General features: G+C 35.3%; 1 protein-coding gene across 2 annotated transcripts; it reads right to left on the bottom strand.

Moving 5' to 3' along the window:
- Positions 1–825: 825 nt before the first annotated feature.
- LOC116122443 (eukaryotic translation initiation factor 2A) lies at positions 826–11438 on the bottom strand. Of its 2 annotated transcripts, none has more exons than XM_031408287.1 (14): positions 11321–11438; positions 10343–10438; positions 9914–10265; positions 9476–9662; positions 8567–8801; positions 8428–8496; positions 4094–4195; positions 3933–3973; positions 2351–2484; positions 1751–1814; positions 1561–1657; positions 1356–1462; positions 1229–1251; positions 826–1133 (listed from the first exon to the last, which is right to left on the bottom strand). In XM_031408287.1, exons 2-14 carry the CDS (start codon positions 10380–10382, stop codon positions 1058–1060), a joined length of 1527 nt encoding a protein of 508 aa, XP_031264147.1. In that variant the 5' UTR covers positions 10383–10438; positions 11321–11438; the 3' UTR covers positions 826–1057. The 2 variants fall into 2 exon arrangements, with proteins under 2 accessions (XP_031264147.1, XP_031264148.1); XM_031408288.1 differs by lacking the exons at positions 8428–8496; positions 8567–8801; positions 9476–9662; ... (1 more) ...; positions 10343–10438; positions 11321–11438 and adding exons at positions 4606–4674; positions 4745–4979; positions 5654–5840; ... (1 more) ...; positions 6521–6616; positions 7499–7593.
- Between the last annotated feature and the right edge of the window lie 15030 nt (positions 11439–26468).

The following is a 26468-nucleotide window of genomic DNA, read 5'->3' as shown; positions in this document are numbered from 1 at the left end:
CTACTAGGTGTTGTTAATGGTCTCTAAAGCACTCCTCTCTCTCTCTCTCTCTCTCTCTCTCTCTCTCTCTCTATATATATATATATATATATAAAGCAAAATTTGACCAAGTAGAGAAAAATGAAATCAACCACTTATTATTTTGAGACTATTTTCCAATGTTTTGATACCCGGTTTGGCCTGGCTAGTTCAACCGGGACTTGGGGCTTTCGTCGAACGTATTATCACTTTTAACTATTCACCATAAACCCTAGAATTATGGACGACAATCGGCAAGTATACAACAACAATTATATTGAGGCTTGTGGAGAGGGAGTGTCGGTGAGTCCAAAGGTGGTGGAGGAAGTGATTTCCGATGAGTGAATCGATCAGAAAAGGCAAAAATCAATCAACTAAAACAATGGCTTGTTGTCGATGATTAACGAAGCTAACAGGAGAGAGGTGAGATGGGTTTTGATCAAGAGGTTGAGAGGAGTATTTTCGTGGTGATGAAGAGTATTGTCATCGCCAAAAACAAACCCTATTTTGCCTGAGTTGTTGACATTAGAGATGATATTTGAGGTGTTTTTATAAGATTTCAAACCTATAAGAACTTACAATATTTTCAAGGGTATTTTTGTCAAATTTCAAACCTATAAGGACTTACAATATTTTCAAGGGTATTTTTGTCAAATTTCAAACTTTTGGACACCAGTTTAACTCACCTATCAAACCAATTCAACTCAAGACCCAACCACTTTGCCGGTTTCACCGCGGGTTGGTTATTAAAACATTGTTATTTTCTAAGACATATAAGACTAAGATTCATCCATCCCACAATGTATATAACTTCCATAATATAGCATATAATATTAACGAAAATGTTACATGTCTCAACATACAGCTTTCTCCAGATACACAATCACAGGCTTATATAAGCAAAAATCATCTCAAAATTTTCCGGCAAAATCATTAAGAACGAATATTGAATGAACATCGTGATACAGGTTAGCTGCAGCTTCCTCTCAAGTCCAAAGCTACATTTTATCATGAGGCATTTCAGCAATACGACATTTAATCACGAACCAGCGGCTTTTTTCTCCTTCAGTTTTTCCCTTTTCTTCTTGTTTTTCAGAGCATTTTTGCTCATTTCTCTGAAATGATAGTGACGAATAATGAGCAATTTAAGATTGCGACAGCGTAAGGTATATAGATGGAGAATAAATATATAAGTGAAGAGTGTACTTACTGTGAAGGGCTCTCACCAAACAGCTATCATATTATAGAACCATTGAAACAGTTAGAACCACATAAAGCAAAAAATGAAGTGCAAAACAATAAAGCCAAATCCGTTACAAAGCTGTAGTTTGCTATACCTCGGCCTGAATAGCAGCTGCCTGTTTGGCATGTGGTGGGCGATAGGCGGCAGGTTTTGCTGCAGGGGGGTTAGCAGAAGCGGGTTTTTTAGAGGCTGACCCTGGTCCTGAAAATTTGAATAGGGTTCTTAAGTAAGCAAAACAATTATGTCAAAAATATCAGCAATGGAAGGTAAATTCTGAAAGAGTAAACAAGAGATGGAACCTTTTTGTTTGGATTCGTCAACCTTTAATGTGCTAATGGACTTAATAAGTTCAGCAATATCACCAAATCTATCTGGTGACTCTGGTTTCCACTCAGCCTGGGGAAATAGAAAACTTTACTGCAGTGCTGAATAAGGAAAACGGATAAAATACCATTTCAAACAGTTCAACCATTAACCATCAATACGAACCTGGAATAACTTCTCAAATTTCTTCTTGAAGTACAATGATCCATCATAGTGGAAAATTTTAATCCTTCAACAAACAAAAAATTATAGTCATAAAATGATCTATAGATCTATTGGCTGATAATCTCACCTTTGGTCGAATTAATTCACCAACACTGTAAATATCTGTACACAGCATCTATGGAACCAATAATCAACATGATGAGAGTATTTTTGACTCAGTACAAAAATGTATGTCCTCCCATTCAATTGGTAATTTAAGCAAATTTACAGATTGGCCATTAAACTGCTCAAAGGTTAGCATTCAACAAGTCAGAAAGACCATTTAAATAAACTTTAATTTCAGCAATTAGTTATATACCAAGGATACAAACGAGTACAAGATATCCATTTACACACCCGGCTTTCCTCAGCAATGACCAATGCCAATTATCATAAACAAGACCATTTAAATAAACTTTAAAAAACAATATTTCTTCATGGTTATAATGCAATGAAGTGAACCTAGGACACCCTATCCTCAACCCAAAAAATAAAAAATAAAAAAAGGAAGAAGAAGAAATTGCACAATTCCACAAGTAATATAACCTAAGATCAACATACCCATTGTCCACTTGTAGTCTGGGAGCTGTTGTGGCTGTCATGAAATAGCATCCATCAGGGGACCATTCACTTGTTACAGATAACTCAGCCCTAGTTGTTCGAAGCTGTTTTTTATCTTCATAGTCCCAGAATGCCTGAAAAATAGTGGTAAAAAAATACAAGTTCACTAAAGACAGTACAGAATAGCTAATACCATCAAATTTCCTACGTGTGAAGGACTAGCTTTGCCAAACAAAATAGCTTAATCAACCATAGAGTGATTATTAGATGTTATCTAAGTACACAAACATAACTCTTCTGGAAAAATCTACCCAGAATAAAAAGAAATGTTATTTCAGAAACTACATTGGGAAAAGCAGGGTGCATGCTATCCCAACATGAAGAAAGCCCCATAGTGACAGAGAAATAACAGAGGTCAAAAAAAAAATATCATTAGCTACAGAGAAGACCATTAAACTAGCATTTCTTGTTTAGTTTATTCGAAGTAATTAGCATTTCTTCCCCTCAAAGGCTTCAAGTAGCAATAAAAATAGGCAACTCCAATAATACTCTTCAGCAAGATTTCTTGACCAATAACATACCATTTTTCAGTAGAAAAAGCACAACAAAAGGTTTACATAAAGATGGTTGACAAGCTCCTTCAAAGTGAAGCACATGTCAAGACACATCAGACAGCATTCCCTATAGTTATTTAATTAAGCTAATCACTAATCAGGATAATGGAAACCACCGTTTTAAAACCCGGCCGGTTTAACCGGGACCCGGAAGCTTCTCCGGGTCAGGTTTACATTATTCTTATTCACCCAAAACCCTAGAATTAGGGATGGTGATGGACAAACAATTGAACGGGATGTTGGGACTTTTAAAGAGAAAGTGTCGGTGCGTGTAATGATGGCGATGGAGTTGATTTTTGATAAGTAAAGTAAATTGGTCAGAAATCGAAAAACACTGGCGCAAAAACAACTGGCTTTTGCCGACGATTGGCGAGGCTAACGAGGGCGGAGTGAGGTGGGTTTTGGTCGGGAGGAAGAGGAAAGTATTTTCGGGCTGATGGGGAGGGTTGTCGACGCCGGTGTCGGTGAGATCTGGCTTGGAGTGCCAACAACGTCGGTGAGATTTGACCGAAATCGAACCGATATCGACCAGATCTTAAGTACATTTTCAGGGGAATAGGCTCAAGAGACGATTGGGGTTCCATTTGGGGTGTCACCGCAGCCAACCAGTCACCGGCCGATTTGTATTTGGGGTGTGTTTGCTAAATTTCAAACCTATAGGGACTTAACTTAATTTTCAGGGGTGTATTTGTTAAATTTTAAGAAATTTTGTCAGCTGGTCTGACCAGTGGTCAAACCGGTTAAACCGGTCAACCTGGGACCCAACAACTTTACCAAGTTTCATCCCGGGTTGGGTTTTAAAACATTGATGGAAACGATAGTGAATTTTTTATTATTTTTTGAAATTATAATGTGTGAAAATGCTCTCATTGATAGACAAATCACCAATCAAAGGAAGAAGGGCAAATTCAAATGACTTTACAAACAAAAGAAATATCAAATAAAAATCGTCATCTATATAAACATACCATATCACCAGGTAAGTTCCCAAAACCGGCCAAACATAAAACTGCAAACCAGAGAATTAAGGCCACAAAACAAATAGGAAAAGGGTAATAACTCAGCTGCTTCAAATTTCTTGAACCAAATTTACCACAAAAATATAAAGCAAAAAAATAGTAAAGGATACACTTTCCCTTAGGATTCAATCGGATAGTGTTGTATGGGCCACTTCCAAGCTCTAGCAGAGGTCTGCACCTCTTGTCAAACACTGTAGCACTTGCGGGCATAACTATTATAGGTCAAGGGACAGCACAATATTCCCAAAAAAGACTGCAGAAAGGATTAAAATTGAAGTGTTTATGGTCAATACCCCACCTCCCTCCACAGAAAAGAAGAACAAGGTTTCTAAAAGTTAGAAAATAAAAAACTTCCATCTAAACCTCACTAGTAGTTTGACCATAGAGACCACAAGTGGAGAAGCTTTACCACATCTAAGTCATAAATCACAATATATTAAATATATTAAAAAAATATAACTCATTGAGTAGTCTCAAAAGTCAAAACCAATTTTCTAATTCTAGTCAACATATGCCTGTTGACGTGCACATACTTTTGATTCTCCATATACCCTCCAGATAACAGAGTAGAATAGTAGCTAAATTTCACTCAGATTTAATTTTTGTAACAATAAAAGGATACAACCATAAACAACAGCAAACTCTGAACCAGAATGTGACCACTGAACATCATGAACAGGCCCCTCTTTACCTGCCAACATATCAAACGATGAATAATGTCCAAGAATCATCAGATTTACATAGATAAAAATAGTACATACGAAGGGGCACAAGGCCTTCATGAGTTCCATCCGTTGTTAGGTAGTTTAGCTTTGACTCCCCATAATAACTTTGATTGGTCTTATCAACATCTGACTGCACCACAACTAGAAGCCCAGTTGAACCATGATTCCAAAGCAGTTGCACCGTGGAACACCGGAAAAAGCTTTTGCGAGCAAGGGGTTGACTTTGTGGATCTTTATCACAAGCATATATCTGGACACTGGCAGGGCTTCCCTAAATTTTAATAAGCAATAGTTCTATCTGATGAGTTCAACATAAAAGAAACTTTTAAAAGAGAAATCACTTACAAAAAATTAAAACATAGATTGAATTTCTATATGCCACCGACCAAGAAATGCAAATCATCCCAGTAACTAGAATGCAGGCCTATATTGGATCTACAAACCCCAATATACCACATATATAGACTGGTAATAACATTTCCTTAATATTGATAATCAGACTAAATCTATCCAGTCAAAACTTTTGGCAGTTTCAGATTCAAGATTATTCAACAAAATTTAAGCTTCAAGCAATCTCTCTCTTTCTAACAGAATTGAACTTGATGCTTTACTCAATATTTAAATCTTACATGGTTGCAAATCAAACTTAGAAAATCTTTTTACACCTATCACACAATAATATAAATAAAATATTAACTTAGAATATCTTTCTAACACTGACTTCTTAAAATGAATTCTTTTTAACCTTATACACCCAGGACCTTACTGTAATGCAATGGTTAATTCTTTTTAACCTTACACACCCAGGAACTTACAATAATGCATTAGTTAATTCATTTTAACCTTACACACCCTGGACCTTACTATAATGCACTAGTCACCCAATCTGAAACATACAGATAGAAATGAGCTCCTAGACTGAGCCCAAAACCATTAAGCACAAACCTTAGATTCCGGAACAAATGTTGCCACATGTGTCCCAGGTGCCTTAGAAAGCTCAAATGCTGCCACTCCAGGGATTCTCAGCCGATATAAAATCCCTTTAGCAAAATCTTTAGCATCAAAAAATTGTATTTCGTTTGTGGCCACCCGACATGCAACAGCTTCATCTGAACTAAATCGGATTGATGGCCTGAAGTAAAAGCATCACAACTATTGAAAACACCAAAAAACGTAATAACAAAATACACGCACATACGTGCACACACCAAAGAACACAATTTGAGACTCTTAATCCTCCATTATGGCATCATGTTTAAGCTGGTATACTCAAATCAGGAAACAGAAAAATTATGAATCCCAATGAGCCACCATGATATTAAAAACGATTGAAAATTTTGATTTTCCACCAAAACAAAATACCTTGCCAATAATTATAATTACCATGTGTCTTTTGTCATGTGCTTATGAAATAGATTATATACAGCATCCCCAGTGTCTGTCTTCCATAAGACCAAATTCTTTTCCTGTGGTGTCGAAGATTTCTGGAATGTTTGAAGATAAGTCCCACATGGTGACAAGGTGGCACCAACAGCGGGGACTTGAAAAGATTTTATCTCTTTCAAGCTGCAACAATCATATATGCCAATACCAGATTCAGATGTCATCACCATGAGCCTGGATCCATCCTCACTGAACTTCACTTTGGTGCATGGAACTTTCTCCAGCTTCATACTGGGTTGACCATTATTGAAAGGTGGTCCACCCCAAACATAGAAACCCTCCGGTTCTCGAACTGGAGAATGTGGAAGATTATTGTGAGACAATAAAAAGAATACAATGATAATTGCATATGGAAATGTGATCAAGTACCTAAAATATCCAAAGGTGGTGCAGCATCTACTGTTGCCATTGAAGGCAAATGCAAGTATATGTCAAGGGGAGGGTACCCAATTGTCAATGGTACAACTGCAAAACCCACTGTTAGTACATAGTTTCATAAAAGCTTTCCAGAGTAACCAAAATGATTACAAGTAAAGAACTTGACTTGAACAACAAAATATCAACAGGTAATCTAACTCAATATATTCTGATTACAAAATTCAACCAGTGAGTCCAATTCGAACAATTAACCAAACTAAGTTAAGTCTAATATAGATACAACCAAATAGAAATCCAAATTCAGTAAATCATACACATGTATAAACATACACTCGTTTAGATTTTTTTTCTTATTTATTCGTAAACATAGTAATACAACATACATAAATTAACACTGACTATAAACTACATTTTATACAAAAATTGAACTCCAACTTGAAATTATATATTGAGCTTAGTTTCAATAACAGATACAAGTACAAAGGCTCATTCTACAATACCTTTCAATAATATTTTATTCCTGTACTGCAAGTTACAGATTTTATGTTACAATTCTTCTATTACCAATATGTCAAAAGATTCATATTTGAATTTCGTTCTTCTTTCTCATATTAGTTATTAGGATTTTTTAATCAGAATCTGAAAAATCTAACAAGCATCAATACAAACATTGACAAAATACAATCACATTCAGCATTAAATATTAAAAATTAAAAATTTCTACTGACAATCTCCTCAAATTAACATTACCTGTAATTACCTATAATTTCGTACAAAAATAAATATCAACTCAAAGAGTTAGAAGGTCAACATTTTGAACACGTTCAGTGGCTAATTTATTACTAGTTTGTATTAATAACTCGAACATTTTCAAGAGTTCAGCGAAAAAGAAATCGCTTTTGTTTTTTTTCTTTTTTTCGAAAATCGTCGGCAGCCAAACAGAAGCCCAGTATAGAGAGATAGAATTACCGGAATCGGCGCGGTAATCGTCCGGCGACTGAGAGTTGGCGGTGGAAAGTGGACGCGAAGAATCAGAGTTCTCGCCAAACGACGTCGGCTTAGGAAGTATTTGCGACTGAAACGCAAATGTTAGTTTGCGATTTAGTTGGATATATAAATTTTGGTAAATTTCATTTTTCACCCCTAAGGTTTTTTGTACTGAAGCAGCAAAAATTTTATTTGAAAGGGCTAATTTTATCCCGCACCCAAGAGAATGTTAAGTCTCAAAGTCCCCCACCGGTTCTCATAAAGTATTAAATTTTAATAATACTACACATACAACATTCCTATACAATATTACGTGGCAAGATATGATTAGGTAAAAATTTAATTTTAACTTTAAATTAGTCAATCATATCTTGCCACATAATGTTGTATGAGAAATGTTGTATAAAAATGATGTATGCGTAGTATTACACATTAAATTTGCCAATAAAATACTTTTAAATATAAGCCCTTGAAATATCATAATAGAGCTCTCTCCTATATATGTATAGTGTGTAATTGGGACAGCACAATATTCCCAAAAAAGACTGCAGAAAGGATTAAAATTGAAGTGTTTATGGTCAATACCCCACCTCCCTCCACAGAAAAGAAGAACAAGGTTTCTAAAAGTTAGAAAATAAAAAACTTCCATCTAAACCTCACTAGTAGTTTGACCATAGAGCCCACAAGTGGAGAAGCTTTACCACATCTAAGTCATAAATCACAATATATTAAATATATTAAAAAAATATAACTCATTGAGTAGTCTCAAAAGTCAAAACCAATTTTCTAATTTTAGTCAACATATGCCTGTTGACGTGCACATACTTTTGATTCTCAATATACCCTCCAGATAACGTAGAATAGTAGCTAAATTTCACTCAGATTTAATTTTTGTAACAATAAAAGGATACAACCATAAACAACAGCAAACTCTGAACCAGAATGTGACCACTGAACATCATGAACAGGCCCCTCTTTACCTGCCAACATATCAAACGATGAATAATGTCCAAGAATCATCAGATTTACATAGATAAAAATAGTACATACGAAGGGGCACAAGGCCTTCATGAGTTCCATCCGTTGTTAGGTAGTTTAGCTTTGACTCCCCATAATAACTTTGATTGGTCTTATCAACATCTGACTGCACCACAACTAGAAGCCCAGTTGAACCATGATTCCAAAGCAGTTGCACCGTGGAACACCGGAAAAAGCTTTTGCGAGCAAGGGGTTGACTTTGTGGATCTTTATCACAAGCATATATCTGGACACTGGCAGGGCTTCCCTAAATTTTAATAAGCAATAGTTCTATCTGATGAGTTCAACATAAAAGAAACTTTTAAAAGAGAAATCACTTACAAAAAATTAAAACATCGATTGAATTTCTATATGCCACCGACCAAGAAATGCAAATCATCCCAGTAACTAGAATGCAGGCCTATATTGGATCTACAAACCCCAATATACCACATATATAGACTGGTAATAACATTTCCTTAATATTGATAATCAGACTAAATCTATCCAGTCAAAACTTTTGGCAGTTTCAGATTCAAGATTATTCAACAAAATTTAAGCTTCAAGCAATCTCTCTCTTTCTAACACAATTGAACTTGATGCTTTACTCAATATTTAAATCTTACATGGTTGCAAGTCAAACTTAGAAAATCTTTTTACACCTATCACACAATAATATAAATAAAATATTAACTTAGAATATCTTTCTAAGACTGACTTCTTACAATGAATTCTTTTTAACCTTATACACCCAGGACCTTACTGTAATGCAATGGTTAATTCTTTTTAACCTTACACACCCAGGAACTTACGATAATGCATTAGTTAATTCATTTTAACCTTACACACCCTGGACCTTACTATAATGCACTAGTCACCCAATCTGAAACATACAGATAGAAATGAGCTCCTAGACTGAGCCCAAAACCATTAAGCACAAACCTTAGATTCCGGAACAAATGTTGCCACATGTGTCCCAGGTGCCTTAGAAAGCTCAAATGCTGCCACTCCAGGGATTCTCAGCCGATATAAAATCCCTTTAGCAAAATCTTTAGCATCAAAAAATTGTATTTCGTTTGTGGCCACCCGACATGCAACAGCTTCATCTGAACTAAATCGGATTGATGGCCTGAAGTAAAAGCATCACAACTATTGAAAACACCAAAAAACGTAATAACAAAATACACGCACATACGTGCACACACCAAAGAACACAATTTCAGACTCTTAATCCTCCATTATGGCATCATGTTTAAGCTGGTATACTCAAATCAGGAAACAGAAAAATTATGAATCCCAATGAGCCACCATGATATTAAAAACGATTGAAAATTTTGATTTTCCACCAAAACAAAATACCTTGCCAATAATTATAATTACCATGTGTCTTTTGTCATGTGCTTCTGAAATAGATTATATACAGCATCCCCAGTGTCTGTCTTCCATAAGACCAAATTCTTTTCCTGTGGTGTCAAAGATTTCTGGAATGTTTGAAGATAAGTCCCACATGGTGACAAGGTGGCACCAACAGCGGGGACTTGAAAAGATTTTATCTCTTTCAAGCTGCAACAATCATATATGCCAATACCAGATTCAGATGTCATCACCATGAGCCTGGATCCATCCTCACTGAACTTCACTTTGGTGCATGGAACTTTCTCCAGCTTCATACTGGGTTGACCATTATTGAAAGGTGGTCCACCCCAAACATAGAAACCCTCCGGTTCTCGAACTGGAGAATGTGGAAGATTATTGTGAGACAATAAAAAGAATACAATGATAATTGCATATGGAAATGTGATCAAGTACCTAAAATATCCAAAGGTGGTGCAGCATCTACTGTTGCCATTGAAGGCAAATGCAAGTATATGTCAAGGGGAGGGTACCCAATTGTCAATGGTACAACTGCAAAACCCACTGTTAGTACATAGTTTCATAAAAGCTTTCCAGAGTAACCAAAATGATTACAAGTAAAGAACTTGACTTGAACAACAAAATATCAACAGGTAATCTAACTCAATATATTCTGATTACAAAATTCAACCAGTGAGTCCAATTCGAACAATTAACCAAACTAAGTTAAGTCTAATATAGATACAACCAAATAGAAATCCAAATTCAGTAAATCATACACATGTATAAACATACACTCGTTTAGATTTTTTTTCTTATTTATTCGTAAACATAGTAATACAACATACATAAATTAACACTGACTATAAACTACATTTTATACAAAAATTGAACTCCAACTTGAAATTATATATTGAGCTTAGTTTCAATAACAGATACAAGTACAAAGGCTCATTCTACAATACCTTTCAATAATATTTTATTCCTGTACTGCAAGTTACAGATTTTATGTTACAATTCTTCTATTACCAATATGTCAAAAGATTCATATTTGAATTTCGTTCTTCTTTCTCATATTAGTTATTAGGATTTTTTAATCAGAATCTGAAAAATCTAACAAGCATCAATACAAACATTGACAAAATACAATCACATTCAGCATTAAATATTAAAAATTAAAAATTTCTACTGACAATCTCCTCAAATTAACATTACGTGTAATTACCTATAATTTCGTACAAAAATAAATATCAACTCAAAGAGTTAGAAGGTCAACATTTTGAACACGTTCAGTGGCTAATTTATTACTACTTTGTATTAATAACTCGAACATTTTCAAGAGTTCAGCGAAAAAGAAATCGCTTTTGTTTTTTTTCTTTTTTTTGAAACTCGTCGGCAGCCAAACAGAAGCCGAGTATAGAGAGATAGAATTACCGGAATCGGCGCGGTAATCGTCCGGCGACTGAGAGTTGGCGGTGGAAAGTGGACGCGAAGAATCAGAGTTCTCGCCAAACGACGTCGGCTTAGGAGGTATTTGCCACTGAAACGCAAATGTTAGTTTGCGATTTAGTTGCATATATAAATTTTGGTAAATTATTTTTTACCCCTAAGTTTTTTTGTACTTTCCAGTAAAAATTTTATTTGAAAGGGCTAATTTCTTCCCGCACCCAAGAGAATGTTAAGTCTCAAAGTCTCCCACCGGTTCTCGGAAAGAATTAAATTTGAATAATACTACACATACATCATTCCTATACTGTAGCAAGATGTGATTAGATAAAAATTTAATTTTAACTTTAAATTAATCAATCATATCTTACTATATAATGTTATATGAGAAATGTTATATAAAAATGATGTATGTTTGGTATTAATCATTAAATTTGCCAACAAAATACTTTTAAATATAAGCCCCTGGAATATCATAATAGAGCTCCCTCCTATAGATGTATACTGTGTAATATAATAATTATTTATTTATACTCAATTAATTAACCACACATAAACTCTCCGCATGGTCGAAGATGATCACGTCCCTCACAGGCCAAAGCTTCGCAGAACAATCGTCTCCACCGTGAGCCCCGGCCAGTTTTGTGCTACCTGCCCATCTGGCAAAAACGCAAAAGATTGTAATTGTTGCTGGATTTGTGGTGACAAGAATTATTTTGCGGATAAATGCCCTCATAAGGGAAAGAAGAAGGCTGCGGTAAGATTTTTGAAAGTCAACGCGGAAAGCCAAACTTCTGAATTTGAGCCAGTGTGGGGATACGAAATTGATTCTGAAGATGAGGTTTATGAATTAATTTCGGATTACTCTGATGATTCAGATTCTTCAGAGGATGACTCAAAAGATTTTACTTTTGAGGAACAATCTTCAAATCTGCAACGCATAGGAATATTCATGCAAAAGACTAGTAGTCTAAATGAATATCCTAAGAATAGCGGTATTGGTGATGAGGATGATCTTATCCCAATTAGAAATGAAGATGAAAACCCTAACTCGGTAATTAGTTCATCATCTAATTACGAGGATCACTCGGGTAACCCTGACAATTGGGTAATTCCGAGGTTAACACCTAGAGAGGTTTTTGAGAAACGCTCTAAGTGGATATTTAAAGCTGAAGGCTTGGAAGATGTACTTAGAGCTTTTGAACCAAAAGCTGATAACTTAGACAGGAGAGTAAATTTACGGTGTATCGTATATTTGCTTAACAAAGAATTGACCCAAATTGGAAAACAATATGAAAGGTCATTCTGCACTTCAAAAGGTCAAGACACTAGAACGCATCCTAACTATTTTGCTGTCAGTAAAATAGGAGTTCCTGGTTCTAAGTGACATCGAGTAGGTGCCCTATTGAAGGGTATACGGAACAAAGGTTAAACGGTTGTGTTAGACCTCTGTAACGAAAACCGATATTCGGAAGAGTATCTGACTTGGCTAGGAGTAAAGCGACTTTTGGATGTTATCCAAAAAGCCTTTAGTCAAGGGTGCACAAGATTTTGTGCTTTATCTGCCGAATTTCAACCATTGAAGTTGCCGAGATGGAACTTCAGAATACGTAGTTAAAAGGCTGAATTGGTAATTCCTTATGGTACAGCAATCCTAGCCGGATCTGAATCTTGAACATATAAAGAGTTGGATTCTACACCTAGCTTAAGAATTAATTCAGATTGACCATGGGTTTTCAAGACGTTCTGGATCAGTTTGCAGCAAGTCTGCAGGAAATATATCTTGGACTACCTCCAGGGTATGCATTTCGTGGCCAAAGAAACCCAAGGTGATTGGGAAAAGGCGGAAAAGCTCTTTATGAAAGGAGTAAAGGAAGAAGCTTGTTTCTAAAGTTGATGGCAACAGAAGGTCGATCTCCAGAAATTTCTACTTTGATATTGAAAGAATCATCAAGTATAATAGGATAAATGAAGAAACAAGGAATGGGAAGAACTGGAGGTTTGAAATTACTCCAGACCTGAAAAGGCAGACTCGATCACTAATATCTAGACTCAAGGAATCTGAGTTCACCGATGACCGCTTAGGAATCGTAACCCTAAATTCTTTCGAAGGATTTCTTAAGGAAATCTCCAAACCCGAATATAAACAAACTTATGCCACAAAGATAAGGTCGGAATTTATACTGGGGGAATACCTAGAATGGTGGAGATACCGTCTGGAAGTTTCCTAAACATCGATTGTCACAATTTTATGGATGCTTGAGGCATGGAAACTGTAATTGGGTTCATGTCAATAAGGGTTTGAACTTAGTGATACCTATAGATTTCTGAGATACACACTGCAGGAAGCTTCCGAGAAGTTTAAAAGCTGGTACGGTCTGTGATACTGTAAGGGACTTGAAGAAGCAGGATATTTTTGCACTCTTCAAGGATATCTCGTCTAGAATTTAGATGGATAACCATAACCATTAGATTTCACAGAGATAGTTGCCTTAGAAACTTTGACAAAGCTTAGGCTTTGTGACATATGTCTGTTTGAAAATTTCATCTGCAATATGACGATTTTCTATCAATTGCCTAGTGGCACACAGGAAGTCATGAAAATACTTTATTTGCTAAGCTTCCCCACATGGATAAGGCACGCAACAAGGCGTTTAAGCTTCTAGTCAAAAGAATCAGGTTGTTGATTCTTTGGGGAAGGATAAAGCTATTAGACAACTCATGAGATAGGATATTTGAACGCCAAATTGGATAAAGAGGCTAAAAGACTTGAGTTTAATGAATCTTGTTGTCAAAACTTTGATGGCGTACTAGGACAATATGGCTGTGAGTCCAGAAATTCGACTAAACTCAAGGTTGGAAAAACCATATAACGCCAAATTGGATAAAGAGGCTAAAAGGCTTGAGTTTAATGAATCTTGTTGTCAAAACTTTGATGGAGTGCTAGGACAATAGGTGTGACTCCAAAATTGACTACATCAAGGTTGGAAAAACCATATAAAACGAAAGGATCATTCGGTAAAAAGAATTTTAGGCCGAAACATTTCCATATATGTGTAAAAAGACATGTTACTAAAACGAATCTTCCGATCATGGAAGGTTTATTAGGCAAACGGGAAAGGTAACTCAATGCTAAAGAACGCAGAGCACATAAGTATTATGCTAGCCTAAAAAAAAAAAAAAAAGAAAAACCTTAAAGAATATGCAAAAGAACTTTCAAAGGTATATTCAGGCTTGAAAAAAAATACATTGGAGAAGACGAATATAAAGAAACTTACACACCAATGCAAGGGGACAGCCAACAGACAACCTTTTTTGTGTTTAGCCATTTTGGGAAAGCTTTCATCAAACTTTATGTGGACCACAATAAAGCAAACCGAATAAAAATTCTAACATCAAATGGAGACACAACATGTGTATATAAAATCTGACTAAGCAAGTGTCATCACACAACACTCAGTGTCATGACACCAAAAAAAAAACACAAAATGATTGTGCATTAACGAAGTGATGTTATGATAACAAAAGTCAGTGTTATTATATTAAATTCATAATTTGACAAAAATACTTACAATATTTGTATTTATTATTATCATAAATTTCTTCTTTTGCAATATATGTACATATATCCTTTTATTTTGTAAATTGGTTTATTTTTTTGAATTATTTTTATCAATTAAGAGGACTATGCATTGTTTTATATATATATATATATAAAACATGTGTAAAATACTACTTGCATTACTTGAAATACCATGTGTAAAATACTACTTGCATTACTTGATTCCAAACAAAAAAAAAAATGTGAATCTTGCTCTTGTCATGCAATCTCTTTGATGGAACCAAACAAATATTTCTTATAATTTCTTTTGACTTAATGATATATATTTGAACTTTTATATTTGTTGGTGGTGGGAATTTGGTTCGGTGACTGGGCAACTTTTTAGTCGATACTGATCAGTTAAAAAACATATGCGATATATATTCCATGAAATAAACATGGCTTAAATCAGACACATATGCGATATGGCTAATTACACATACATCACGTTGTAATACAACTTTCTATGGCGTCGATACATGGAAGTGTAACCTCCTGCGACGCAAGGTCTGCGTCGGGATAGCCATTTTAATCTACTTCGACGGTATGCTATATTACGATGCATGTTGGCATTGTAAAACAACTTTCTAGCAGTGCAAATTTCGCAGAGAGATATTTCATGCTTAGCAACGCTTTATGGCGTCGATATATGTGACATTTTCGACGTATTGCTACTTCGAAATAAATGTCAAAAAAACGCAATATTCCTATGATGATAATTACTAACAGTAATTTATATATATGAGCTCAATTGCGTTCCATGGCCAGACAACATTATTATTGCATTTCAATTATGTAAACGGTAAAAATCTATGGTTACGAAATAGACTAATCCTATGAGGTTAAGGCCACTAACAATCTGCTGAATTTACACATACAAAAAAACAAGCGTGAAACTCACGAGAACACCGGTGTGATGTCTGCCATAGGCATTTCGACATTCAAGTCAACAAAATTGAAAATGACTATTTAGTGAGGGCTAAGGGGACAAGAACTACGGTGAAGGTGATTCTTAGGAGCAAGTATGTGATATTGAGATTAAATATTGAATGAGAGGCATGACCTCTGTTTATATAGTGAGCTTAGGAGATTGAATCATATAGTTGAACTCTGAGTTCATATTGGTAAAGTTTGAGTAACTATGACAGTCTTGATTTACTTGCATTTGTAGGAATAAGAGTCCTAATTCATATAAGATTGGGATCTTGGATGAATTAAAAAGATAAAATATGATGTAAACGAATTACGATATGAACAGAACTCTAGGTTCTGTGGAGCGACCATGGTCCAATGGGCTTTAGCCCAAATGGACTAACGGCAAGGCCCTAGTAATTTGGAAGGTCCAACTCGTTAGTTGTCTAGCTGGTGTAATAGGTTGGCCCAAGGCATGAATCTTAAAGTATGCCCAATCAAAATTGGGTCATGGCATTGAGCCATATAGTAGGTGTTTCGATTTTAGTCCTGATAAAGCTCAAAACGATTTTTGACCCATACAAATTACCTTATCTATTTAGAGAAACCAATATCTTAAGGTTGGAACTTGATGAACTCTATATTAAATGATGAATTTGAAATAAATAATGGCATAATGCAAGCTACATTTGGAATTAGCCTATCAAGTGAGATTATATATTTATTTGGAAAAGTAGTTACATAATTACTATTTTAGTCTTGCAAAGGACCCCGTGAGGATTAATTAATTGATTTGGTATCGGGTTGTCCATTCAAATATAGCACACACATTATTCACGCCGATCCTGGCTACACCCAATCATCGAAAACAATCGTCGACAGCCAGCAACTGTAGTCCAGCAATTACTTCAATGGTTGTCCATTTTTTTATAATATATTTCTTCAAACATTTTTTCAATGGGTATAACAAATATTATGTGGGTGTAAATGGTATCAGAGCTTTGGAAGACCTGTTAACCTGCTGAAAGTTCTATAGTATGAATAATGGTTCAAATGATGAAGTCTGTATAAATAAGACTTGTTTTCATTTGGATCATGGACTTGAGGGAAAACCGAAGATTGGTTTGTTAAATACTGTCATAGATAAGTTAGAGCTTTTGAACCAAAAGCTTGATAACTTAGACAGGAGAGTAAATTATACGGTGTATCGTATATTTGCTTTAAACAAAGAATTGACCCAAATTGGAAAACAAATTGAAAAGGTCAATTCTGCACTTCAAAAGGTCAAGACACTAGAACGCATCCTAACTATTTTGCTAAGTCAGTAAAATAGGAGATGTCCTTGGTTCTAAGTGACATCGAGTAAGTGTGCCCTATTGAAGGGTATACGGAACAAGAGGTTAAACGGGTTGTGTTAGACCTCTGTAACGAAAACCCAGATATTCGAGAAGAGTATCTGACTTGGCTAGGAGTAAAGCGACTTTTGGATGTTATCCAAAAAGCCTTTAGTCAAGGGTGCACAAAGATTTTGTGCTTTATCTGCCGAATTTCAACCATTGAAGTTGCCGAGATGGAACTTCAGAATACGTAGTTAGAAAAGGCTGAAGTGGTAATTCCTTATTGGTACAGCGAATCCTAGCCGGATCTGAATCTTGAACCATATAAAGAGTTGGATTCTACAGCTAGCTTAAGAATTAATTCAGATTGACCATGGGTTGTCAAGACGTTCTGGATCAGTTTGCAGCAAGTCTGCAGGAAATATATCTTGGACTACCTCCAGGGTATGCATAGTTCGTGGCCAAAGAAACCCAAGGTGATTGGGAAAAGGCGGAAAAGCTCTTTATGAAAGGAGTAAAGGAAGAAGACTTGTTTCTAAAGTTGATGGCAAACAGAAGGTCGATCTTCCAGAAATTTCTATCTTTGATATTGAAAGAATCATCAAGTATTATGAGGAATAAATGAAGAAACAAAGGAAATGGGAAGAAACTGGAGGTTTGAAAATTACTCCAGGACCTGAAAAGGCAGAGCTCGATCAGCTAATATCTAGACTCAAGGAATCTGAGTTCACCGATGACCTGCTTGAAGGAATTCGTAACCCTTTAAATTCTTTCGAAGGATTTCTTAAGGAAATCTCCAAACCCGAATATAAACAAACTTATGCCACAAAGATAAGGTCGGAATTTATACCTGGGGGAATACCTAGAATGGTGGAGATACCGTCTAGTGGAAGTTTCCTAAACATCGATTGTCACAATGTTATGGATGCAATTGAGGCATGGGAAACTGTTAATTGGGTTCATGTGCAACATAAGGGGTTTGAACTTAGTGATACCTATAGATTTCTGAGATACACACTGCAGGAAGCTTCCAGAGAAGTTTAAAAGCTGGTACGGGTCTGTTAGATACTGTAAGGGACTTGAAGAATGCAGAGGATATTTTTGCACTCTTCAAGGATATGCTCTGTCTAGAATTTAGATGGATAACCATAACCATTAGGAATTTCACAGAGATAGTTGCCTTAGAAACTTTGACAAAGCTTAGGCTTTGTGACATATGTCTGTTTGAAAATTTCATCTGCGAATATAGACGATATTTCTATCAATTGCCTAGTGGCACACAGGAAGTCATGAAAAATACTTTATTTGCTAAGCTTCCCCAAGCATGGGATAAGGCAGCAAACAAGGCGTTTAAGCTTCTAGTCGAAAAGAATCAGGTTGTTGATTCTTTGGGAGGAAGGATAGAAGCTATTAGACAACTCATGAGAATAGGATATTTGAACGCCAAATTGGATAAAGAGGCTAAAAGACTTGAGTTTAATGAATCTTGTTGTCAAAACTTTGATGGCGTACTAGGACAATATGGCTGTGAGTCCAGAAATTCGACTAAACATCAAGGTTGGAAAAACCATATAAAACGGAAAGGATCATTCGGTAAAAAGAATTTTAGGCCGAAACATTTCCATAATATGGTAAAAAGACATGTTACTAATAAACGGAATCTTCCCGATCATGGAAGGTTTATTAGGCAAACAGGGAAAGGTAGACTCAATGCTAAAGAACGCAGAGCACATAAGTATTATGCTACCTACCCATCTGGCAAAAAAGCAAAAGATTGTAATTGTTGCTGGATTTGTGGTGACAAAAATCATTTTGCGGATAAATGCCCTTATAAGGGAAAAAAAAAAAAGGCAGCAATAAGATTTTTGGAAATCAACGCTGAAAGCCAAACTTCTGAATTTGAGCTAGTTTTGGGATACGAAATTGATTCAAATGACGAGGTTTATGAATTAATTTCAGATTACTCTGACAATTCGAATTCTTCAGAGGATGACTCAAAAGGTATAACTTTTGAGGAACAATCTTCAATGCATAGGTATATTCATGCAAAGGACTAGAAGTCTTAATGAATATCCTAGGGATGGCAGAATTGGTGATGAGGATGATCTTATCCCAATTAGAAATGAAGATGAAAATCCTAACTCAATAATTAGTTCGTCATCTAATTACGAAGATCACTCGGGTAACCCGGATACTTGGGTAATTCCGAGGTTAACACCTAGATAAGTTTTCAAGAAACACTCTAAGTGGTTATTTAAAGCTGAAGGCTTCAAAGATGTATATGAAAAACTTGTTCGTGTAGCTTTATCTTAGTCTATAGAAGGTGAATTGGTACTCTCGAACGATGAGTGGCTATGAAAGGTTAGAAATCTTGTCAAACGAGCAAATGGCAAGTATAATTATGTGCAACTTGGTGCTGTACAGATACATGTACAAGGATTATTCTATGGAGAAATGAATGTACCTATTCAGGTTGCTTTACTGGACAGACGATGGCTTACGTTTGGAAAAGCTTTAATTGGCGGTTTTCACGCTAACCTGGCTTTGGGAGATGCCTACGGGACTATTAAACCAAGAAATATGGTTAGTCTCCAGGATCCAAATCTTAAACGGATTATGGTTCTTCGAATTCATACTTCCAGGCTAGAAGACTTAATGGCTTCTGGTGACAGAATAGCAATCCAATATGGGTTGATTTATTAATTGATAAATTCTGTTAATCCTATACGAATGAAATCCAGTGCGGATACTGAGGTTCATGGCCTGGGACGGGATTCTGTAATTATAATTCGACTTACAGTAGTTGATGCTAAGGCTCTTAAGTGGCCGAAACGATTGGTTTTAGAATATTCGACGCATCCCAGCATGGTGGAATTAAACCCAAATTGGGGAATTCAAATCTAGGAACTTGATAATGAGGCTGAGGTTACTCTTCCTACACTTAGAAACTCGGTGTCTCTAGAGTGGAATAAAGGAATTCAACCTATCATATCAAGAAAAATACACCGGAAGAAAATGATACTGCTAGTGATGCTAGAAGCACCAGTAGCAGGAAAATAGTTGGATATAAATCTGTAAAAATTCCAGTATATGAAGACGAAACTCCAAGCACGAAAATGATGATGAGTTATGAAATGCATTGTCATGCGATAGTTAAAGGAACTGTTGACACTTGCATTTATGCTAAACTATGTTTTCCATAATATGAGAAATATACTCGAGACATTCTGGTAAACACTGGAGCAACCAAATGTATTGCAAGAAAGCAATGTTTTCTAGAAGAGCTTTGGAAATAATTGGAAAGACCGATCCTAAATACGGTTGCAAATAGAGGTCAAAGTATGATCACGGATGTGGCTGAAAATGTGGTTGTACTGTTAAACGAGAAAAAAATTTACTCTAAAGGAAGTCCTAATATTGGATTACTTAGAAGTAGATTTTATTCTTGGGAATAGCTTTTTGCGAGGGAAAGCAGAAGTTAGACCATTTACTCAGGATAACGACCACATTATCCTTGAACGTCATAAAATCCCTATTCCTGCTAAGCCTGAAGTTTCAAAAGTTAGAAACGGTTTTAGACCGGTGAAACTAAGGCAAGAAGTAGATCACATTGTTTTCCAAATTTTGGAAAAGGAAAAATGGTGGTTGAAAACCTCTGAAGTAGAAGGAGTGGATGAGGCTTGTAATGTTTTCTTTCAGAGATTTCATCCTAATTATCATACAAACCGAATCGCACGGGGTATATCACAGGAGGTTGGTCCCTTTGGTGCATACTCTAAGAGCACGGATAAATTAACACATAAGGAGAAAATCTTGAAGTTTGAAAACAAGGGCCAAAAGAACTCTTTAAGGATTGAGGAACTTGTAAAATCCTTTAAAGATGAACTTTCTCCATGCTTTGATGATTAACCATTAAATTTCTAGGAAAGGAACGGTATATATGCTTCACTTAAATGAAGGAAGGATGATGATACGATAACTACCAAATCCTATCCTTATAGTCCTGATGCACAGGAGGAATTTAGCAAGCAAATTCTGGAATTACTGGAAAAGCAATTAATACGCGCTAGTAAAAGCCCACACTTTTTGCCAGCATTCATGGTCATGAATAGAGCTAAGCGAGAAAGAGGAAAAGTGCGAATGGTTATCGATTATAAGCAATTAAATGATAAAACTATTGATGATGCTTATAAGATACCAAACAAATCAGCTTGTTTGAATAAAGCTAAATTTGGAAAAATATTCTCAAAATTCAATCTAAAGTCAGGTTTTTGGCAGATCAGAATGGAGAAGTCAAGCGTTCCTTTGACGGCTATCACCTATCCAAAAGGATTGTTTGAATTGATGGTTCTGCCTTTTGGGCTTAACCAGTCACTATCAATATTCCAGGGGAAAATGGATAAAGTTTTTGGAGACTTATCTAACTTTTGTGTAGTCTATATTGATGATGTTCTGGTTTTTAGTAAGACCAAAGAAGAACATGTAAATCATCTTAGACTGGTGATCAAAAGGTTCCTGATAATGGAATGATTTAATCTGAAAAAAGGTATAATGATTTAAAAACAAGGTAAAGTTCTTAGGCGTTGAGATAGGTAAAGGAGGAATTCAACTCCAAGAACATATCTCGAAGAAGTTGCTAGAATTTCCATATGTGTTGGAAGATAAGCACATGTTACAGCAATTTCTTGGATTAGCCAATTATATGCGTGAGTATGGTCCTAATCTCGCTAATGTAATCAATGGCTTGACGCTTAAGGTTAGTGATAAAGTGCCCTGGGTTTGGACACTTGAAGATACTACCTGCATTAAGTAGACCAACGCCTTGACAAAGCAATTAAAACCTTTAGAACTCCTGGAAGATGAGGATGCGCTTATTATAGAAAGCGATGCGTCCTACTTATACTGGGGAGGTGTGCTTAAGGCTGAGGGTACTGATAATATTGAATGAATTGTTCAATATGCGTCAGGAAAATTCTCTCTTGCTGAGATAAACTATCATGTTCATGAAAAGGAAGTTTTAGCAACGAAAGAATGTATTGACCAATTTCGATTGTTCATAATCAGTCAGGAATTTACTTTAAGGACAGACTCTAAATATTTAAAAACTTTTATGAAATTGTCTTTAAAGGATGACAAGCTAGACTAATCAGATGGTAGATTTGGTTTGCCAATTGTAGAATCAAATTTGAATTTATTTATGGTAAATCTAACTTTGTTACTGACTTTTTGTCCAAACATTTCTCTGAAGAATTACAGGATAATGAAAGACAAGAAGGAAACTGGAAATCACTTCTCATGTTCCAAGTGTAAACAACGAGGACACTTGAGGAGGAATTGTCCCTTGAAGATAACTTCAACTCCAAGGGTTACTGCTAAAAGGGTGAAGTCTGTAGATAAGCAGGTGATCGCTACTCCTAAGCAGGTTAAAGATGGAAAGAATCGAGACTATGACTCTAATACTTCGGAAAGAAGAAACTCGAAATTTCAACGTTTAAAAGGTACTTCTACGAAGGAAATTACTTCTGTAAAGGAGGTTACTCCTAAGAAGGAAAAACAGAAAACTCAGAAAAAAGCAATAATTTGCTGGTCTTGTAAACAATAAAGACAAGAACAGGCTCATTGTCCTCTGTCAAAGACAAAAGCTTCTAAGGATTCATCATCAGGCGTTGCAAGCATGGTGATTCCACACACTCCACAAAAAAAGCGGTTAATTGATGTGGATATTTGTGAGAGGTTTAGCTTTCCAGAAGACTTAAGATTAACTTCAGCTAATCAAACACTTTGGTAGGATTTGGAAACCCAAATTAGAATCACATTGGCGACAGGTCAAGGGGAAGTACAATTGCAGAGGTCTTTAGAGAAGCTAGCAAAAATGTTAGCTTGGCTGGAAGCTGATAAACTATTTTATGAAGATAAAGAGTTTAGAGAAACTGCTCTACTTTATGAAGCAGGAATTCAAAAAATCAAGGTAATGAGAAAATGTCATTTGTTTGACATGGTAAATCTCAAACTCGAGAATTTAAATGATCTAATAGTGAAATTAGGAAAAACTGACTTAGCAGATTTGGTCAAAGGATTAGCAGTTTATCCTAATGGCACTATGAAATTGTACGTTCCATGGAAAATCTTTAGAAAAGGATATTGCAAAAACCTTTTGAATAGAGGATGGATCGATACAATGGAAATTGATGTATAGGAAGCAATGGTGGACCCGAATATGCCAGATACAGTTAAACAAACACTCTGTGTATTGAATAGAAAGGTCAACACTTTCACTTGCATGATTACTTCCTCATTGCAAGAGAACTATAATGTTCAACCTGTACAGATATGGGAATTTCTTGTAGGAGAATCATGGTACCGAATTATGTTAGATAACGAGGTAAGAATGGGATCTTATGCACTAGAAGAAATGCAAAGGAAAGAAAATGAGGACTGGACTAGGGTGCATATTGCAAAATTGCTACTGCTTAAATCCAAATTGGAAGAGCTTGTTAACACAAATGCTACTGTCCATATCCATAATGGGATAGTGGTAGTTTTACCAGACAATTAAGTATGCAACAATCCAGGATACACTCTTTAAACATAATCAAGCCAAGTTAAGAATGCTACTAAAAGGGTTTGATCTAGCCCATTTATTAAAACAAGCTTTAATGGAAGGTACTATTGATCTTCTAAGGTTGGTCTTAGCCCACGACCAGGAAGCCTAAGAAGATGAGACTCTGAAAGATTTTATTGATCTTATAGAAGTGGATAACTTCAAATATTGATAAAAATCTAGAGGATGGAGATTTGGACAACCAAAAATGTCTAACACGTAATACGCTGACGTGTACCAAACAAGCGGAAGAGAATGCGTGGACATCCAAGATTTTGCCGACAGAGTTCAATGATCCAGATTAAAAGAAAATATTGGGTGTTGTGTATTGTCATTTGTGATAATTATATGTAAAACGTGTAATGTAATAATTTATCTTTGTATGACATGTGGGAGACATGTGGACCACAGTGTCATTATCTTTAAGATAAGTGTTATTTTCTTATTAGTTTGTTAGTCAGTCACCTTTAGTTGACTAGACCCTTTGTTTGTTTTGTTTTGTTCTACGGATTCAATTCATTTGAAATCCGGACTTCTCCATATAAAGAGAAGCTTATATACGTTTTTATTCAGAGAAAAATTAATAATATTTTCAGTTTGTGAAAAATTCATTCTCTTAATCTCTTGCTTTATTTTTGAATTGCCTACTCAAAGCAAAGAAAAAAGTTCATTCAAGAAGATTGATACTCAGGTATGAATTAATCTTTAAAACTGAATTTATGTATTTTTCTCTCCAATTAATTAACTAGGTTGCTAGTTATTAATTGTAATAATATTTGTTAGACTGGATATAACAAATATTATGTGGGTGCAAATGGTATTAGAGCTTTGGAAGACAGGGGGTATCTAGACCTGTTAACTTGTTGAAAGTTCTATAGCATGAATAATATGGTTCAAATGATGATCCAAGGGGTTGACACTTTGACACCTTAATATAGTATTCTTACCCCAACGCTGCCGTTCAAACCCTTAACTTTCACATTTTCTCAATCATGCCCCCACCATCACCACCCATCACCTCCATCAACAAAAATTAAGCCTCTATAGTCACAAACACAACCACCCATTGAAACAAACAATATCACCCCGTCAAACATTCCAAAATATTAATAAATTACAAATTAACATGTTAAACTTTTTATTAAAAATTAAAGGTCGCAATAGTAACCTTGTTTTGCAGCTTTGATTGTTGAGATATTGTTGTTCGTTTTCCTATTTGTTCCCATATGAAATTATATGTCTTTAGAAAAACTATTTAATAAATAATACAATTGTAAATAGAAAAAAAATTACGGAGTCCTATTAGGAATTGAAATATGAATCATATTAGAAATAAAATATATCATATTCTACCCCATAAATATAGGGGTAGGAACCAATTCAAAGTTATTAGAGAATATGAGAAAATAGGGTATTTGATGTAAGGGTTATTAAACACCATGGGTAGACATAGAAACTGGGATTGTTTCCGCTCTAGGTACTAGGTTGAGCATGGTTAGAAACTAAAAAATTGTTTTCACTCTGTTTTATATACTGGGTTTATGGTGTGGTAAACTCTTGTACATCGTATTCATGAAACTATAGTGAATTTCTCTCATTCGTAGATATAGACAGGTTATGTCGAACCACGTAAATATCAAGTCTCTTTGTATAATGTGATTTTAATCTTATGTTATTTATCTTGAATATATGTTTTTTGTTGTGTAATCTCCTAATATCGATAGCCTTAACAAGCCAAGGTTTTTACAACCTCGTTTAAGGCCAAAAGATTTTCAGGTCATCGAATTCCGACAGCCGGTTTCGGGTAATATTGTTGAAGATATTAAAAAGTTTTAAATTTAAGTGAAAAGTGATAAAAGCAAACAAACTCTAAGTCTTTGAGCTAACTTTGTTTGATCCAAAATATTTCCAAATAGGCGGCCGGCTACCATTGATTCCCATGTACAATACTTTGTACATGATCGAAGGGATTTGATCCTCGAGTCAAAGAAATAATTTTTTTTTTTTTTATGATTAATTGATCATATATAATGGAGTCCAATGTTAACTAATCAAAACATTTAGAAGAGAGAGTGATTGATCTTTTCATAGTAATATATGTGCTAAGGTTTCTTTTATGGGATTGGGTGCAATAATAATAAATAATCGGTATGTTTCATTGAAGAAGCTAACCTCTAGAGTCAAAGGAAGAGAACAATATTGTAACCTCTTGAATAAGCTAATCTCTTCAATCAACCAAAGAAAATCTCTAGAACAAGGGGGCGGCTACTATTTATAATATGGTTTTCTTTCTTACTTTGACAAACGAGATTAGCTTCCTTAACAAAGCAAACCAATTATTTATTAGGGATTATTACTTTAACACTTACAACTCAATTTTATAAATTTTCTCTGATAATTTTGACGTGATAACTCGCAATTGGTCAAATTGCAATTAGGTAGGCATGACACATTATTGGTAACCAATTGCAAGCTGTCACGCCGAGATTGTGAGAGAATGTTTGTGAAATTGGTTTGTAATTGTAGTATTGTTCTTCACTTTAAACTCCCCAAGGTTTGGCGTAATCCAAAAAATTCTTTCAACTGTCCATAATAACAGAAAACTCCTTATAATTAATCAATGTTCGTTAGTTTTAACATCAAGGTGGGCAAATGAGTAAAATCATTTAAATATTATATTAATAT

The sequence above is a fragment of the Pistacia vera genome, unplaced genomic scaffold, assembly GCF_008641045.1.
Source record: "Pistacia vera cultivar Batoury unplaced genomic scaffold, PisVer_v2 Contig134, whole genome shotgun sequence".
NCBI classification, from domain to species: domain Eukaryota; kingdom Viridiplantae; phylum Streptophyta; class Magnoliopsida; order Sapindales; family Anacardiaceae; genus Pistacia; species Pistacia vera.
The sequence above is the reverse complement of the archived record's forward strand: the minus strand, read 5'-3'. Positions and strand labels throughout refer to the sequence as shown.